This window comes from Canis lupus, chromosome 8, assembly GCF_011100685.1.
Source record: "Canis lupus familiaris isolate Mischka breed German Shepherd chromosome 8, alternate assembly UU_Cfam_GSD_1.0, whole genome shotgun sequence".
NCBI lineage: Eukaryota > Metazoa > Chordata > Mammalia > Carnivora > Canidae > Canis > Canis lupus.
Genome location: NC_049229.1, coordinates 74,670,784 through 74,686,924, shown reverse-complemented (window position 1 = coordinate 74,686,924; position 16,141 = coordinate 74,670,784). Strand labels below are relative to the sequence as shown.

Genomic DNA, 16,141 nt, shown 5'->3' with positions numbered 1-16,141 from the left:
GAACACCAATAAAAAATAAATTAAAAAAAAAGAAAAAATTTCTAGAACTGACACCGGAGTTCAGAAGATCGGAGCATGTAAAATGAATACAAGGAAGTCAAAGGCTTTTCTATATAGTGCAAATGAAATAGAAAAAAGAAAAACAAGGACTGGATGCAATTTATAATTGCACCAGAAATCATCAGATAATGAGGGAAAATCCTAACCAAAGAGGGATGGATGTATAGTCTAAACATTGCAGAACACTTATGAAAGACAGTATGGAAGATGCAAGTAGATAGAAAATATTTATTCTCATAGATTAGAAGAATAAATATTGAAAAAATAACTATGCTACCAAGATCAAGTTATCCCTTCAAAGCCAGGTTTATGAAATATCACCAGCATTTGTTGCAGAGCTTGAGCAAATGATCTAAAAACCTTTAGAGAACCACAAAGGCCTCCACTAACCAAAGCAATCCTGAAAAAGTAAAGCAAAGCTGGAGACATCGTGATTCTGGTTGCAAGGTAAATTACGACGTTGTGATCACCAGGACAGTATGGCCCTGGAAAAAATACAGACTTATAGATAAATAGAAAACTTTAAGAACCCAGAAATGGACCCAGAATAGTATGGGCAAAAAATCTTGACAAAGCGGGAAAGAATATCCAATGGAATAAAAGAAAATCTCTTCAATAAATGCCATTGACAATATTGGAGAGCCACATGCAGAAGAATGAAAGGGGACACTTGTTTTACATCATTCACAAAAATGGACTCAAACTTGATGAAAGACCTAAATGTGAGTCAGGAAACCATCAGAATCCTCAGGAGAACACAGGCAGCACCTTTTCTACCTCAGCTGCAACCACTTCTAGACGTGTCTCCAGAGGCAAGGGAAAACAAAGGAAAATGAACTATGGCGACTTCATCAATGAAAGAGCATTTTCACCGGAAAGGAATCACTCAAAGTAACTAAAAGGTCACCTAGAGAATGCGAGAAGATATGTGGAAATATCTTATCAGATTAAAGCCTCGAAATCAAATCTAAAATGAAGTTATCAATCTCAACACACACCAAAGATACATATCTCCAATCAGAAATGGGCAGAAGTTATGAACAGACTTCCTGCCCTTCGTGAGGTCCCGCACCACACCATATATTAGGGAGCTGATCCACATGCAAAAAGAAATTCATTTGCTATCCTAGATCAGCTATATATCAGACAAAATATTGAGTAAAGAATCTGACAAATAACAGGGAAAATATTTATGCACCTAAATCTAAGATTACCCTTGAAATTAGGCCAATAATAAAATAAAAGATATTAAAATCAGTCAACAGGAAGTTAAATAATTTGTTTGCATATACATAGTCAATGAAGAAAATTATTTCAAAAAACAATTACAAGTAACTAATGAGCTCAAAGAAAATTCAGGATATAAAATCAACATAGACAATAAGGTTAAATCCTACACCCGAACAACAAATTTTCTGTATCAAATTTACAAAACAATCACCTTTATACTGGTACCAAAAATAAATATTTATGATTAAACTTCATTAAGCAGAGAAAATACTATTTAAAAATGACCTATACTAATGAAAGACCTTTAAAGAGGAACAGAAATGCAAAGATAAATGCGTTGATGGATTAGAACATCATAAATCCACTGTGAAACCAAAACAAACTGATCTGGGGTTGTGAAGCAATTTTTGTATATAACTTATTAAGAATTGAATCTAAGTTGGTAGGTGACTATATAGTCAGGGGACATGCAAATAGGGGCCTCCCTCCACTGATTAAACAAGCCCAGCCCCGACCCTGCAGCTGGGAGAGGAGCTCCAGCCACAGGGTTCCCAGGTGACCCCATTCAGTCCTCAGGACACAGCACAGACAAACCACCATGGAGTCTGTGCTCTGCTGGGTTTTCCTTGTCGCTATTTTAAAAGGTAATTCATGGAGAACCAGAAACCCTGAGTATGTGAGTGGAGGTGAGTGACAGAAACAGGGGATGTGGGACAGTTTCCTGACCAGGATGTCTTGTGTCTGCAGGTGTCCAGGGTGAGGTGCAGCTGGTGGAGTCTGGGGGAGACCTGGTGAAGCCTGGGGGGTCCCTGAGACTCTCCTGTGTGGCTTCTGGATTCACCTTCAGTAGCTATGGCATGAGCTGGGTCCGCCAGGCTCCAGGGAAGGGGCTGCAGTGGGTCGCATACATTAACAGTGGTGGAAGTAGCACATACTACGCAGACGCTGTGAAGGGACGATTCACCATCTCCAGAGACAACGCCAAGAACACGCTCTATCTGCAGATGAACAGCCTGAGAGCTGAGGACACGGCCGTGTATTACTGTGCGGACACAGTGAGTCGACCTCAGTGTGAGTCCAGACACAAACCTCTCTGTAGAATTGGATCAGGACCACCAGGGGGTGCACACTACTCACCACTTCTGTGTTGAAGGCCCAGGAGCAGATGCAGATGGAGGCTCTGGGCAGGTTTCCTGTCAGTGTCTGGGCTTCCTCTCCAAGGAGCAGTTTCCCCAAGGGAGTCTCTCTGGGTACAGGATTCTGTGCTTACGTATTCAGTCTCTAACTTACACACTTTGTTGTCATAGAAAGTGAAATATTCCAACACCTAAAAATGGCAGTGCCTCTTGTTTTGCTTATTCCTTATTTAGTTTCTGATTTGGAAAGTTGGTTGGTTTTAGTCAACAACTCTTCTTATATGCTCAAGGACAAATCTGCTTAAAATTTCTTACTACTGGGATTCCTGGGTCACGCAGTGGTCTGGCGCCTGCCTTTGGCCCAGGGCGTGATCCTGGAGACCTGGGATCGAATCCCATATCGGGCTCCCGGTGCATGGAGATTGCTTCTCCCTCTGCCTATGTCTCTGCCTCTCTCTCTCTCTCTCTCTCTGTGTGTGTGTGTGTGTGACTATCATAAATAAATAAAAATTTTAAAAAATTTCTTACTACTGTCCATAAAAACCAGTTTATTACCCATATCTCCATTTACCACAACTTCTCTTCTATAAGAGTCCCAGCTGTATACATGGAACATAAAACAACTACCCGGCTCATTGTGCAATGATTTTATTTTATTTTGTATATTTTTATTAGATTTCAATTTGCCAACATATACCATAACACCCAGTGCTTATCCAGCCAAGTGCCCCCCTCACTGCCTGTCTACCCAGTCACCCGAACCCTCCACCGACCTCCCCTTCCACTACCCCTTGTTCATTTACCAGAGTGAGGATTCTCTCATGTTCTGTCTCCTTCCCTGACATTTCCACCTCATTTTCCTTCCTTTCTCCTTTATTCTCTTTCTCGATTTTTTACATTCCCTGAATAAATGCGACCATGTTTGTCCCTCTCTGATTGACTTACTTCACTCAGCATAATACCACCCAGTTCCATCCACGTTGTTGCAAAGGGTGGGTATTCATCGTTTCTAATATGCAAGGATTTTAGAAACAACATAAAATTCATGCTGGTCATGACACTATAAAGGGCTCAAAAATCAAATGGAGAGAAGACGGAGTGCAGGTGTGACTTCAGTCTTGAACCACTCTCACAGAATCAATATCAGTGTGAATCTGGGAAAGCAAGGGGCCCCAAGAAGTATGTTGTGAGGATGTGTAATCTGAAGAGCACCCCAAACACACACAGACATGAGAGTACAAACCTTTATCGCCTTCATCATCGTGTCTGTTGAGAGCAGGGCAGGCCTGTCATCACGTCATAAGTGCTTGGATTTTGGAAGGACACTGGCTCATGGTGTGTGTTGTGGGACAGTGGTAGGGACGAGGTCCTGCTCCAGGAGGGACTTGTGTGGATTCAGTGTCACATCTCCATCAAAGGAGGGAATTCAATGGTTCCTGCTGGATATCCCATGGGTGGGGCTGGAGGAGAAGAGGGAGGACTGGTGATCACAGGTGTCAGCAGGTGACACTCAAAGATACCGTGTGATGACAAATTAAACTAAACTATTATGAAAACTGAGAGAACAAAGGTGGAGGAGGACTTTCCACCTGTAGGGAATATCTCATGGATCCTTCAGGTGCTGATATCAGCTCACTCTGTGTGACCTCTACATCCCTGTTTTGGAACCTAACATCCATGTGATGGAGGATGAGGTGGGGCCTTAGGGGAGCACTTAGGTCAGGAGGTGCAGCCTCATGATGGGATCAGGGACCTTATAGACCAGGTCTAGGAAAGCTCCCTGCCTCTGGGCCCCATATGAGGTGACAGGGAAAGGACGCGCTAGGACGTGGGCACTCTCCAGATACCACATCTGCCTGCACCTGGACCTCAGACATCCCAACCTCCAGAGCTGTGAGAATGAGTGTCTGTTGTTTAATCCACAGAGTCTGGGAATGCAGTGACATCACCCAGAAACACTTAAACAGGGTCTCACCTCTTATTTGTCCTTTATAATCTGGTCCCAGGATAACACTCAGGGTATGACAAAATAGAGCAGGAAACCCACACCTGGACTCACTGTCCTCAGGCACCGTCCATGCTCCTGTCCTTAGTTGCTGTGCATCACGTTTGTGCCACACATTCTTCCTAAAACCCTGGGGTTCGTTAGACCCATTAGTATCCTGGGATTCCTCCCTTTTTACCATCTGTGCACCTTCAAGGCAGCACATCCCCATGGAAGCGGACATCAAAAGGTTCAGATTTTCCTCTCTGCTGCTCATACTACTCTGTAGAATATTCTGGATCAGCCTCCCTCCTGTCATCATTGCCACAGCTATATGTCCCCATGACAAAATCCACACCTCCTACGTCCAAAAGGTGGTCGGTTTTCTACATGTCGACTTGCAGTTTTTGTTCTCCCAGACCTCTGATTTCATCGGAAATCAGAATGATTGCATAACTGCCTATCATGTTCCAGTTACGAGACAAGATCAAGGACCCTGATCCAGAATCTTAACTCCTCCATCCCAATGCTGTTGTAGCAAGAACATGTGGGGAATGAATTACAAAATGATGAGATTATTTCCATGGTTATTTCCATGTTGAGAAAACGATTCAGTTATATACTGGCATTGGTGAGGATCTATTAAAAAATAACTTTCTGGAACTTGGAGCGGTATCTCTAAATGTAGCTCTAAAACTTTGTAACACCTGCCTTGTCTGTTACTTTTTAAAATTTTTTTGACTTATTTTTTAATTGGAGTTCAATTTGCCAACATATAGCATAACAGCCAGTGCTCATCCTGCCAAGTGCCCCCCTCAGTGCCTGTCACTCAGTCAACCCCACCCCCCGCCCACCTCCCCTTCCCCTACCCCTTGCTCGTTTCCCAGAGTTAGGTGTCTCTCATGATTTATCACCCTCAGTGATATTTCCCACTCATTTTCTCTCCTTTCCCCTTTATTCCCTTTCACTATTTTTATATTCCCCAAATGAATGAGACCATATAATGTTTGTCCTTTCTGATTGACTTATTTCACTCAGCATAAAACCCTCCTGGTCCATCCACGTCAAAGCAAAAGGTGGGTATTTGTCGTTTCTATTGGCTGAATAATATTCTATTGTATACAGAGACCACATCTTCTTTATCCATTCATCTGTCAATGATTGTCCGTTACTTTTGCTTGCTTTATAACCAATACCAGTGCTGGAGAGAAGACGGCAGAGAGATGTTTTCATCTGGATTTTGTTTTCTTAGACTCTGGGAAAAAAGGCAAACATATTTTAAATTTGACTAAACATTATTTTCGGACTACATGGCTCACTACCAAATATATGCCCCTCCAAGTATGCCACTAGCTAGAGTACAATGTAAAGAAAAATAAAGAGCACCCAGTTGTTTTCTATGAGACCAGGATCTGAATGTGGGGCATGTATTCTCTTGGCACAACACAGTCCCTCCTTTCAGAGCCACACCATCAGTAACCTGGTGTTGTCATGTTTTGGTGCAGAGTCCTTGTTTCCTCAGACCCAGGTCTCCAGCTGCACTTCAGGTTTTAAAGTAAACAGAAATTGTGCCTGGATCTGAAAGTCTCAGATATGTTGAAAGGGAAATATGAGGCACTGGAGATGTAGATTTTGCAGGAAAGATGAAGAAAATAAGCGGGAAAGAAGTGTTGGTCACATCAACTCAAAAGAAGGATTTGTACACTTTCTGAAATGCACTAATGGCAGTTAGAGAACAAAACCAGGAGTTTCACTACTGAAAATATGTTAACACAGACTGTGTGCTTTGCTTAGAGGTCTTAAAATTGTAGTCTTGACATTCAGGTAATTTTGCCATGTCAAATACATGGTTTATATTCGTTACTCAAAATAAGTATTATTCACTTATGGGCCTTTGGGGAATTGATTTTTATCCACAGAGAGGAATGATCTTTGCACGACACTGATTTTAAAAGAAGCACACAATGTGGTTCTGAACGTCTGTGTTAGTTAAAATTACTCCCAAAATAGTAAAAAACAAGAATAAAAAACAAAAAAAGCCCAAACAAACAAAAAACATCCTCTCCTATTTCATTTTTTCTTTTTCTTAACAATAACTTTGGCCATTTTTTCAGTTCATTATGTCTGTATACTAATTTTTTCAGCCTTTTAACTCTTAAGCATACTAGTAGAGCATGCTTCCAGTATCTGATGGCTCTGACAGCAAAATGGGTATTCATACAGAATATCCCACTCTACCTTTTGACGGTAAAGACGGTCTAATCTGTCTAGCACCTTGCTTTGCCTTCTGACATGCTCACTACCAATCATACTCACCCTTCTTTTCCAGATCACTTCCTCATGATACTGTCTTCTCACTGGGCTTACTTAAAGGAGGCAAGCAAAATTCAGGCTTACCTGGATATCAAAGCAAAGGAAGAACAGGAACTTCAGCATATCCAGTCTAGGTCAAAAGAACAACTCAATTCTTACACATAAATGTTTGCCAGAGTGTTACAGCTGACGAGTTTGTAGCTCTGAGAAGTCATCAGACAGCTGATCTGCAGTACAGATGTGTACCCCACCAAACAAACAAATGTAGAAGTACAAACACTTCACTGTCTTTCTCAAGCTGTGGGGATGTATTTCTAGAAAACATTCCTGTACGTCAATCTATTTCTTGAGAGCAGATATTGGAGGTTTCATGTTAGCCATTTTAAAAGTCAACACTTTGACAAAATGATTGTTGATCTTTCTGAAATTTGAGGCATATTCACGATTATTGGTAGAGCAATCCTACCAAGAGGAGTGATGGGAATATGGCATACTCCTTGAGAGTGACTAAGGATGTGTCAGCATCAAGGAATTTGACCATCAGTACACATATGCCATCCATCCTCAAGTAAGTTTACCTATATAGGGAATAAAATGGAATGGGGGTGAGGGTTCCATTTCTGAAAGCTGACATTTATTAAACTTTGGCTCAAGATCTTGTGATTCTTAACAATTGGCTTTTTTTAAAATTAACTGACTTCTCTATTCTTTAAGTCCAGGACGCATTAGTCTCCTGATCCAATCAGAAATCTATTTTTCAATAATGCTAAAAGGATCTACTATAAATCTACTACACCTACCATTGAAGAAGCTGGATTCTGACTCATTGACAAGCTTTCAAAAAAAGTTTATAATAGATTTCCTTGAATAAAATGGCCCAGTTGTCATTCTTCATCCTGGAAAATAAATGTCAGCTCTGCCTTAATAAGTATTTGTTTTAGATTTCTAAGAACTTATTTTACGACAGAAGACCCAAAATCCTTCATATTCTTTTGTTCCACAAACGTTTTTCTTAATTAAGAAGTGTTACCTTATTAAAAATGACCACCATTCTGAACCATTTTTATGTGGTCTGAATAGCAAGTTTATCGTTTTGTACCAACTATCTAAAAACCTCATTTACAAATGAACCACAGACATCCTCCTACTTTAATAGACTTGAATACTTAAGTAATTTAAATTAGAATTGGCATTTACTTCATTTTTTAATTGAAAACTTTCCTGGAATAATACAAGTTCAATGTTCAGCAAAAAACACCTGCTTGTGTTTAAGCCATTTTCAAAAGAAACTTGCCTTCTAAATCATTGTGTTCCAGCACATTAAGTGATTATAAGTATTGGGTATTAGTGATGGTAAACTGTGTTGTTCTTTATGAAATGATACATAAAGCTGTTGGGTGCATCAGTGCTTTTTTAAAGGGGCTGCATAATATAGGGTTAATTATGCATATTCATGTTAACAATTAACTTTTGGTTTGGCTGTTTCCTGGATTTTAAAACATATACATGTGCAGAAATGTATTAAAATGAAAGGAAGCATACCTTTATCAAGATGCTATTAAAATTGAACATCAAGTATAATATTTCATTTGGATTCTTTTTGTTCATGTTAATGCCTAAAAATGCCTATTTGGATTTTCACCATTTTTAATTGGGAGAAGCTCTCTTCTGTGTAGAACAGTTGTTCCAGAATAGCTTGTTTTGTTTTCCTGTTGCATGACAGACTTAAATATTTTTTCCAGCAGTGGAGGTGCTGTTAGAGTCCAGTGTTCTAGAAGATGCAGTGTCTCAAGCCTAATTTTACTTTTCTAATTCTCGTAGCTATTACCAGGAATTTCTGAAAGTTTTATTTAAGTAGTCTAATATATTCTATGTAAAGAGCATTAAATTTTGCTATGTATAAATATTTGTAACCTAACAACGCAATATTTTCTATCAATGCCAAGCGTTTCCTGTAGTTCTATTCAAGTGTTACAATAAGTATTTGTAGGTAATAGAAAAAAATAGAAAAGACAAGAAGGGATGCCTGGGTGGCTCAGCTGTTTAATTCCTACCTTCAGCCAAGGGCATGACCTGGAGTCCCAGGATTGAGTCCCACGTCAGGCTCCCTGAATGGAGCCTGTTTGTTCTCTGCCTAAACTCTCTCTCTCTTCCTCTCATTCTCTCTGTCACTCATGAATAAATAAAATCTTTATAAAAAAATAGAAAAGACAAGATGTATATGGTCCTCTAACTAGATGCAGAGAACTCATAGGACAAATTACAGCAGGCATTCCTGATTAAAACTCTTCAAAGTAGAGGGTAGAGGGAACATGCTTCAATATCTTAAAAGCCATCTAAGGAAAGTTCACAGTGAATCTCATACTCAATGAGGATTAAAAGAGCTTGTCCCTAAACTCAGGAAGACAGCACGGATGCAGGCCCTCACCGATTCTGCTCACAAAAGAAATAGAATTCCTAGCATCAACAATCAGACAACAAAATAAAAGGCATTCAAAATGGCAAAGATGAATTAAAACTCTCCCTCTTTGCAGAGTACATGATATTTTTATATAAACCACAAGAGATAGCATCTAAAATTTCTAGAAAGGACATAGCAACTTAGGGATGTGACAGGAGACAAACCAAGGCTAGAAGGCAGCTGCATTCCTACACAGTAACAATGATACTGATAACAGAGAAATTAGGGTACTAAACTCATTTACAATGGCTCCAATATAAGATACCTAGGAATAGACCAAACCAATAAGGTAAAGAACCTGTACTTTAAATCTAGAGAACACTTATGAAAGAAATGAATGAAGACACAAACAGATGGAGAAACATTCTATGCTCAAGGATCAGAAGAATAAACGTTGTGAAAATGTCTATGCTACTCAGGGCAATCTAGATATTGAATGCAATTCCTATCAAAATACCACAAGCTTTCTTCCTAGTGATGGAACAAACAATCCTCAGATTTCTATGAAATCAGAAAAGAGCTCCAATAGCCAGAGTAAGGTTGAGAAAGAAAACCAAAGCTGGGTCTTCAGAATGCCTGATTTCAAGCTGTACTACAAAGCCGTGACCATTAAGACGGTGTGGTACTGTCAAAAAAACAGACACACAGATCAATACATCAGAATAGAGAATCCAGAAATGGACCCTCAAACATATAGTCTAATCTTCAATAAAATAGGAAAGAATGTCCACTTGGAACATAAAATATTCTCAAAAATAATTGGCACGGGGAGAATTGAATGACACATGTAGAAGAATTAAAGTAGACCATTCTCTTATACCAGACAAAAGATAAAGTCAAAATAGTTAAAAGATCTAAATATGAGACAACAATCCATCAAAATCTCTCGGAGGAGAAGAGAGAGAACAATGTTTTGAAACTTAGCCACAGCAATTTCTTGCAAAGCATATGTATAATGATCTGGGAATCAAAAGCAAAAATGTATTTTGGGAGCTCCATCAAAAAAAAATGTCCTGAAGAGCAAAGGAAACTGTCAACAAACCTAAAACACAACATACAGAAGGGTAGATGATATTAGTAAATGAAAAATCAAAGAACTTGTAACCAACATCTATAAAGAACTTATCAAACTCAACACACAAGAAACAAGGAATCCAGTCAAGAAATGAGGAGAAAACATGAACGGAAATTTCTCCAAATAAAACCTACTTATTGCCAACAAGTCCATGAAAATAATGCTCCACATCACTCTCTATCAGGAAAAAGCACATCCAAACACATTCAGCTGACACTTCACACCACAGAGAATAGGAAAATTAATAAGAAAGAAAACACCAAATGGGCAGGATGTGGAGAAAGGGGAAACATCTTGCACTGTTGATGGGAATGTGAACTGGTGCAGCCACTCTGGAAACTGTGTGGGGTTCCTCAAAGAGTTAAAAATAGATCTGCCTAAGACCCAGCAATTGCACTGTCAGGGATTTATCCCAAATATACAGATGCAGTGAAATGACAGGACACCTGCACCCCCATGTTTGTAGCAGCCATGTCCACAAGAGCCAAATTCCCAGAGAAGCCATGATGTCCTTTGTCAGATGAATTGATAAACATGATACAGTTTATATATACAAAGGGATATTTCTCCATCATTAGAAAGGATCAGTAAGTACCATTTCCATCAACGTGTATGGAACTACAGGGTATTTTACCAATGAAATAAGTCAGAGGACAATCATCATAGATTCACTTATATGTGGAATATGAGAAAAAGTGAATGGGATCATAATGGAAGGAGGGAAATTGTGTGGGGATAAATCAGAGAGGAAGAGAAATCATGAGAGATTCCTATCTCTGGGACTCAAACAAAGGGTTCCAGAAGGGGAGGTGTGTGGTAGGACATGGAACCTGGGTGATGGACACTAAGTAAGGCACTCAATGAGATGAGCACTTGGTGTTACTATATGCTGGTAGATTGAACTTAAATAAAATATTGAATAAATAAATGAAAAATAAATTATTAAACAGAGAGAATATTATGAGCAATAACATGCCAACAAATTCAACAATTAGAGAAAAAAATGGATGCCTTCAAGTAAATGTAGAAACAACCCAGTCAGAAACAGGAGTGATTAGAAAATCTGTAAAGACCCAAAACCAAGAAATGAAAATCAAACATATTTAAATTCTTCTAACAATCAAAAGTCCTGGGACTGATGGCTGCCCATGGGAATGCAACAAGCATTTAAAAAGAATTAATACCCAACCTGAAAATGTTCCAAAAATAGAAATTAAAGGAGACTTCTAAGTTCATTTTCTGAGGGTATCATTTCCTTCATCTCAAAAGCAGAGAAAGATCCAACTGAAAAGGAGAATTACAGACTTGATGGATATGGATGCGAAATTTTCAACAAGATCCTAAGAAACAGGATCCAACAGTACATTAATAGCACAATTCTCCAGGACCAAATGGGATTAAATTTTGGACTGCAAGGGTGGTTCAGCATCTGCAAATCAACAATGGGATTTGAGTCATTAATAAAAGGAAAGGACATTTTGTCCTCTCAACTGACACTCAAAAATTTTCGTGAAAGAGATTATACTTTCTTGATAAAAACATGTTGCTATGTAGAGATAGGGAGACATTCTCAACTTCATAAAAGGCACCTACAGAAGACACATGGGGAATGTCATCCTCGAAGGGAAAATTTGAGAGCTTTTTGCCTAAGATCAGGAATTGGACAGGGATGCCCACCATCACCCCTGTTCTTCACCATAGTGCTAGAACTCCTAGCCTCAACAATCAGATGACAAAGGGAAGGAAAAATCATACAAACAGCAAAGAAAAAGTCAAACTTTCACTTTTCACATACAAGTTACTTTAAGTTCAAATCCTAAGATTGCTTTGAAAAAATTGCTACAACTGATACCGGAATTCAGCAAAATCTGAATTGTATTTTAAAATCAATACAAGGAAGTCAGCGGATTTTCTATATAGTTCAAATGAAACAGAAAAAGAGAAAATCAAGGAGTTGATGCAATTTATACTTGCACCAGAAATAATAATATAAGGAGGAAAAATCCTAACCAAAGAGGGAAGGATGTACAGTCGCAAAATTCCAGAATACTTATGGAAGACAGTAAGAAAGACACAAATAGATTGAAAATATTTATTCTCATAGATTAGAGGAATAAATATTGATAAAATATCTATGCTACCAAGAGCAAGTAACACATTCAAAGTAGGTGTATAAAAATATCACCAGCATTATTCTCAGAGCTTGAGCAAACAATCTGAAAACTTTTAGGGAACCATAAGACCTCAAATAGCCATAGCAATCCTGAAAAAGCAGGGCAAAGCTGGAGACATCCTGATTCTGGTTGACGGGTAGATTACAACATTGTGATCATCATGACAGTATGGCACTGACACAAATACAGACGTATAGTGAAATAGAAATGTCTGAGAACCCAGAAATGGACCCTGAAATATAAGGTCAAAAAATTATGACAAAACAAGAAAGAATATCCAATGGAAAAAAAGAAAATCTCTTCAACAAATGGTTTTGGAAATATTGGAGACCACATGCAGAATGAAAGGGGACACTTTTCTGACATTCACAACAATGGACTCAAAGTTAATGAAGGATCTAAATGTGAGTCAGGAAACCATCAGAATCCTCAGGTAAACAAAGGCAGCACTTTTTCTACCTTAGGTGCAACCATTTCCAGACGTGTCTCCAGAGGCAAGGGGAAGAAAAGGAAAATGAAGTATGGGGACTTCATCAAGGAAAGAGCATTTTCACAGCAAAGAAATCACACAAAGTAATTAAAAGGCCACATACAGGATGGAAGAAGATATTTGGGAGGAGGAGCAAGATGGCGGAAGAGCAGGGTCTCCAAATCACCTTTCTCCACCAAACTACCTAGAAAACCTTCAAATTATCCTGAAAATCTATGAATTCGGCCTGAGATTTAAAGAGAGACCAGCTGGAACGCTACAGTGAGAAGAGTTCGCGCTTCTATCAAGGTAGGAAGACGGGGAAAAAGAAATAAAGGAACAAAGGCCTCCAAGGGGGAGGGGCCCCGCGAGGAGCCGGGCTGAGGCCGGGGCGAGTGTCCCTAGGACAGGAGAGCCCCGTCCCAGAGACGCAGGAGCTGCACCGACCTTCCCGGGGGAAAGGGGCTCGCGGGGAGTTGGAGCAGGACACAGGAGGGCGAGGATGCCCTCGGGTTCCCTGAGACAGTAACAGAGCAACTGCGCCCCGGGAGAGTGCGCCGAGCTCCCTAAGGGCTGCAGCGCGCACCGCGGGAACCGGCGGGACCCGGAGCAGCTGGAAGGGCTCGGGCGGCGGTGCCGCGGAGGGGCTGCGCGGCCCCAGGAGCAGCTCGGAGGGGCTCGGGCAGAGGAAGAGGCTCCGTGCAGAGGGGCCTGCATGGTTCCAGGAGCAGCTCAGAGGGGCTCGGGCGGCAGCTCCGCGGAGGGGGTTGCGCGGCCCGGGAGCGCGAATCCACCAGCGCAGGCTCCGGAGCACAGGGCGCCGGGACACAGCCCAGGATCCGGCCTCTCCCTGGGATAGGCAGAGGCCGGGAGGGCCCAGGACAGCAAGGACGCTCCTGCCCCAGCTGAGCAGATCAGTGGCCCCGCCCCGGAGCCTCCAGGCCCTGCAGACGGAGTTCCTGCGGGGGCTGAATCCAGGTTTCCAGAGCTGCCCCGCCACTGGGGCTGTTCCTCCTGCGGCCTCACCGGGTAAACAACCCCCACTGAGCCCTGCACCAGGCAGGGGCACAGCAGCTCCCCCAACTGCTAACACCTGAAAATCAGCACAACAGGCCCCTCCCCCAGAACACCAGCTAGACTGACAACTTCCAGGAGAAGCCAAGGGACTTAAAGTACACAGAATCAGAAGATACTCCCCTGTGGTTCTTTTTTTTTTTTTTTGTTTTGTTTTGTTTTGCTTTGCTTTTTGATTTGTTTCCTTCCCCCACCCCCTTTTTTTCTCCTTTCTTTTTCTTTCTCTTTTTCTTCTTTTTTTTTCTTTTCTTTTTTTTTTCCCTTTTTTTTCTCTTTCTCTTTTCTTTCCTTCTTTCTCTCCTCTCTTTTTCTCTTTTTCCCAATACAACTTGCTTTTGGCCACTCTGCACTGAGCAAAATGACTAGAAGGAAAACCTCACCTCAAAAGAAAGAATCAGAAACAGTCCTCTCTCCCACAGAGTCACAAAATCTGGATTACAATTCAATGTCAGAAAGCCAATTCAGAAGCACTATTATACAGCTACTGGTGGCTCTAGAAAAAAGTATAAAGGACTCAAGAGACTTCATGACTGCAGAATTTAGAGCTAATCAGGCAGAAATTAAAAATCAATTGAATGAGATGCAATCCAAACTAGAAGTCCTAACGACAAGGGTTAACGAGGTGGAAGAACGAGTGAGTGACATAGAAGACAAGTTGATAGCAAAGAGGGAAACTGAGGAAAAAAGAGACAAACAATTAAAAGACCATGAAGATAGATTAAGGGAAATAAACGACAGCCTGAGGAAGAAAAACCTACGTTTAATTGGGGTTCCCGAGGGCGCCGAAAGGGACAGAGGGCCAGAATATGTATTTGAACAAGTTCTAGCTGAAAACTTTCCTAATCTGGGAAGGGAAACAGGCATTCAGATCCAGGAAATAGAGAGATCCCCCCCTAAAATCAATAAAAACCGTTCAACACCTCGACATTTAATTGTGAAGCTTGCAAATTCCAAATATAAGGAGAAGATCCTTAAAGCAGCAAGAGACAAGAAATCCCTGACTTTTATGGGGAGGAGTATTAGGGTAACAGCAGACCTCTCCACAGAGACCTGGCAGGCAAGAAAGAGCTGGCAGGATATATTCAGGGTCCTAAATGAGAAGAACATGCAACCAAGAATACTTTGTCCAGCAAGGCTCTCATTCAAAATGGAAGGAGAGATAAAGAGCTTCCAAGACAGGCAGCAACTAAAAGAATATGTGACCTCCAAACCAGCTCTGCAAGAAATTTTAAGGGGGACTCTTAAAATTCCCCTTCAAGAAGAAGTTCAGTGGAACAGTCCACAAAACAAAGACTGAATAGACATCATGATGACACTAAACTCATATCTCTCAATAGTAACACTGAATGTGAACGGGCTTAATGACCTCATCAAAAGGCGCATGGTTTCAGACTGGATAAAAAAGCAGGACCCATCTATTTGCTGTCTACAAGAGACACATTTTAGACAGAAGGACACCTACAGCCTGAAAATAAAAGGTTGGAGAACCATTTACCATTCGAGTGGTCCTCAAAAGAAAGCAGGGGTAGCCATCCTTATATCAGATAAACTAAAATTTACCCCAAAGACTGTAGTGAGAGATGAAGAGGGACACTATATCATACTTAAAGGATCGATTCAACAAGAGGACTTAACAATCCTCAATATATATGCTCCGAATGTGGGAGCTGCCAAATATATAAATCAATTATTAACCAAAGTGAAGAAATACTTAGATAATAATACACTTATACTTGGTGACTTCAATCTAGCTCTTTCTATACTAGATAGGTCTTCTAAGCACAACATCTCCAAAGAAACGAGAGCTTTAAATGATACACTGGACCAGATGGATTTCACAGATATCTACAGAACTTTACATCCAAACTCAACTGAATACACATTCTTCTCAAGCGCACATGGAACTTTCTCCAGAATAGACCACATATTGGGTCACAAATCGGGTCTGAACCGATACCAAAAGATTGGGATTGTCCCCTGCATATTCTCGGACCATAATGCCTTGAAATTAGAACTAAATCACAACAAGAAGTTTGGAAGGACCTCAAACACGTGGAGGTTAAGGACCATCCTGCTAAAAGATAAAAGGGTCAACAAGGAAATTAAGGAAGAATTAAAAAGATTTATGGAAACTAATGAGAATGAAGATACAACCGTTCAAAATC

The 16,141-nt window shown here is 40.5% G+C and overlaps 1 gene segment (V, D, J or C); it reads left to right on the top strand.

Moving 5' to 3' along the window:
- Positions 1 to 1,772: 1,772 nt before the first annotated feature.
- On the top strand, positions 1,773 to 2,456 carry LOC119869050. The segment is given in 2 exon segments: positions 1,773 to 1,934; positions 2,038 to 2,456. Coding segments are annotated over 2 exon segments (450 nt in total).
- The last annotated feature ends 13,685 nt before the right edge of the window (positions 2,457 to 16,141 follow it).